The 2691-nt window shown below is 50.9% G+C and overlaps 1 protein-coding gene across 1 annotated transcript; it reads left to right on the top strand.

Annotated features, from left to right (window-relative positions):
• The first annotated feature begins 1138 nt into the window (after positions 1-1138).
• Positions 1139-2168, top strand: BCR37DRAFT_384835 (uncharacterized protein). Its single transcript, XM_040870300.1, has one exon. It carries the CDS (start codon positions 1328-1330, stop codon positions 2084-2086), a length of 759 nt encoding a protein of 252 aa, XP_040721792.1. The 5' UTR covers positions 1139-1327; the 3' UTR covers positions 2087-2168.
• The last annotated feature ends 523 nt before the right edge of the window (positions 2169-2691 follow it).

The raw sequence follows: 2691 nt of genomic DNA, 5'->3' as shown, positions 1-2691 counted from the left end.
ATCTCGCCCAAGTCCTGTCTTCAGCACAAGCATTCGTCCTGTCCTGTTCGCCCTTCGTCACATGAGACTGGCTCCAGATAGCCGTAGAGATATTTGGCGAGATTTCAACGTTTTGCCCCTCAGTATTCTTGGCCATGGGCATCCAGACTTTTGGAACCTTGACGCCCATTGTGCAAGCACAAGTGAAGGAGCAAGGATTCACGGGCGAAGGAAAGGCTTCAGCAGCATTGATATCGACCTCTTCAACAATTGATTTAATGCAGGCTCTGACGTCCATCATGGGTCGGCGGGTGCGTTCCCTGGCAATGTCTTTGTATGACTTTCCAGATGCCATGCATTCAATTGCGCACCAGTCCTGGAACTGAATGAAATTCGAATGGTATTCTTGCATTGTTCCGCATGTGCCGTCCTGGTCCTGATGTGTCATCATCATACTGGTCAGGTTAAATGTCGCACGATAGCAAGTACGATCTCGATCATGATCGAAGTGCCATATGCCCAGTGTATTGCTCAAGCGATGCGCATCGTTGTGTGGCTGAGCTTGGTTGTGAGCGATCGTAAAGCTTGAGCTTGGTGCAGTATCCATAGCTTCTGCAGCTGCTAATTCCTGTACATAGATGAAAGATGTGACAATTGAGCAGGTCCTGATCAGCAAGCTGGCCCACGGCATTCAAGAAGTCTGTCTAGACACCATATGCTGCATTGCAGGCAAGTCTTCTGGCAGTAGTTTTGTTTTGCGGACAGTGGACACCCTCTGGAAAGGCCGTTTGGAGAGTGGCCAGACCAGCTGACGTGTATCAACTGGGAAAGGAAGGTCTCCTGCAGTAGACGCAAGAGGTCAGGGGCAGTGGTTCAACATTGACACTTTTGCATCACAAACCAATGAAAAGGTTGTTCGCTTTCGAAGGCCAAATTCTGGACCTACAACAAATTGCCAATATCCGGCTATTTGACACGTCCTAAGCAGACTAATTGCCTGTGAGATCAAATAGCGGGTTCTGATCGTATTCAAAAGGAGAAGGTTAATTTGCCCCGAAAGCTATGTATCGAATTGGATATGATTTCTTTGTAGTTGCAGGAGCCATGCCAAGACTTGCGATTTCTTCAGTGAGGCGGAGTTGATTCTATGAACAAGCGTGGAACATCCTGATCTGATAATAGCTTGCAGTTGTCTGTCGTCTAAACATCGCGCAAGGCAGATGTCGGCAGCTGCAAATGCTGTACTTTAGTTATCACCCATCTGATTCAACTTCCCGGACCGCCGAAGCCGCGACCGACCTCAACCTCGACCGCTTCTCTTCTACCGTGCATCTCCAGGAGCCCAGTGATGGGCAGCAAGCGGCGGCAACCTTTTATCCTTGCGCAGGAGGCTCTGAATGCATCAATCGAACCACCCATCCCATTCATCACAGCGCGCCGATTCTGGATCCTCGTCTACCTCTACCTCGGGCTCACAGCCGCCTCGGCCCTCATTGCGCGCCTCGCATGCCGTCCGATCCTGGCAAAGATCCTAGCTGCGCGTCGTGCACAGACGGCACATGCAAGTGGTCTCGTGGCTGGCTTTGTGGAGCGTGCAGGAGAGGCTGTCAACATCAATCGACAGGAAGCAGGCGGTGTTGTGGTGGATACGAAACGACACAAATTGCTCGTACACAGCTATACTCAGACTGGCGAGGATGTATCAGGGACTAGTGCGAAAGAGGTGTCTGTTGACGATGCCAAGAAGAGCGCGACGGTGGGACCGGATGTCACATTGGCGCAAATCAAGACGTCGATATCGACCATGAGCAGCGATGGCGAGGCAGATGCATACAGCGGACTCTTACAACGCAGTGCAGCCTTCAAAGAGTATCTCGACAGCTTGAATCAAATGGCGTACCAGCGGAGTTATGCGGCTCCTGGAGCGCATGGCAGTACAGACAAGGGCATACAGAAGTGCAAAGCAGAGATCAGAAGCGTCAAGGGATCTGTATTGAATGCAAGGAACTTCCCAAGTCGAATGATATCGCAGCAGCAGCAGCAGCAATATCACAAACAGCCAAGTCTGGCCGACTTCAAGACAGAGTCTGCTGTTGCTCCTTCATAAGTCGTGTCTACATCTAGATTGCATCCAGTCCTCCAATCTTCAAACATAGTCGTTGGTTATCCACAGAAGCTTGCTCCAGTTTGCCCTTGGCAATCGCTTCCTCTTCACGAATGCCTGCTGCTTCCTGATCAAGCTCGGTGAGGTGCTGTTCTTGTGTCTGCAAGCGAGTGCGTGCATGTCAGACAAGTCAGCAGAAGAGTAGATGAACCGTGCAGCTGGTCTTGTCGCTACATCCTCGGAGACGGGCACAGATCATTGTCGACCCACCGAAAGAACATGTCTGCTTCGTGGCGCGCATCGTCAACGCTGTCACCAGCAAAGTCAACGGGCGCTACCTGAGCATACTCTAGCTGTGCCTTCTATGACCAGCAAATAGTCTTCTGGCACTATGCGTTGTCCGGTGTGGAGAGTCTGAGCACCCTTGTGTGGGGTCTTTTTTTTTTGTTCCGTTGTCTTACATAAAATTTTACCTACTCCTCTCAGGACTCTATGGCCTATATAGGAACTTAGCGGCACCGCCGCTTGTTCTGTCTTTGGAAAATACACGCCCCGCGTGTATGGCTCTTCCAATACTTGCCCTCGCGCGCAATAGATTGCGGCACTTC

The sequence above is a fragment of the Protomyces lactucae-debilis genome, assembly GCF_002105105.1.
Source record: "Protomyces lactucae-debilis strain 12-1054 chromosome Unknown BCR37scaffold_38, whole genome shotgun sequence".
Classification (NCBI taxonomy): domain Eukaryota; kingdom Fungi; phylum Ascomycota; class Taphrinomycetes; order Taphrinales; family Protomycetaceae; genus Protomyces; species Protomyces lactucae-debilis.
Note: the sequence above shows the minus strand (reverse complement) of the source record. Positions and strands in the feature narration are given on the sequence as shown.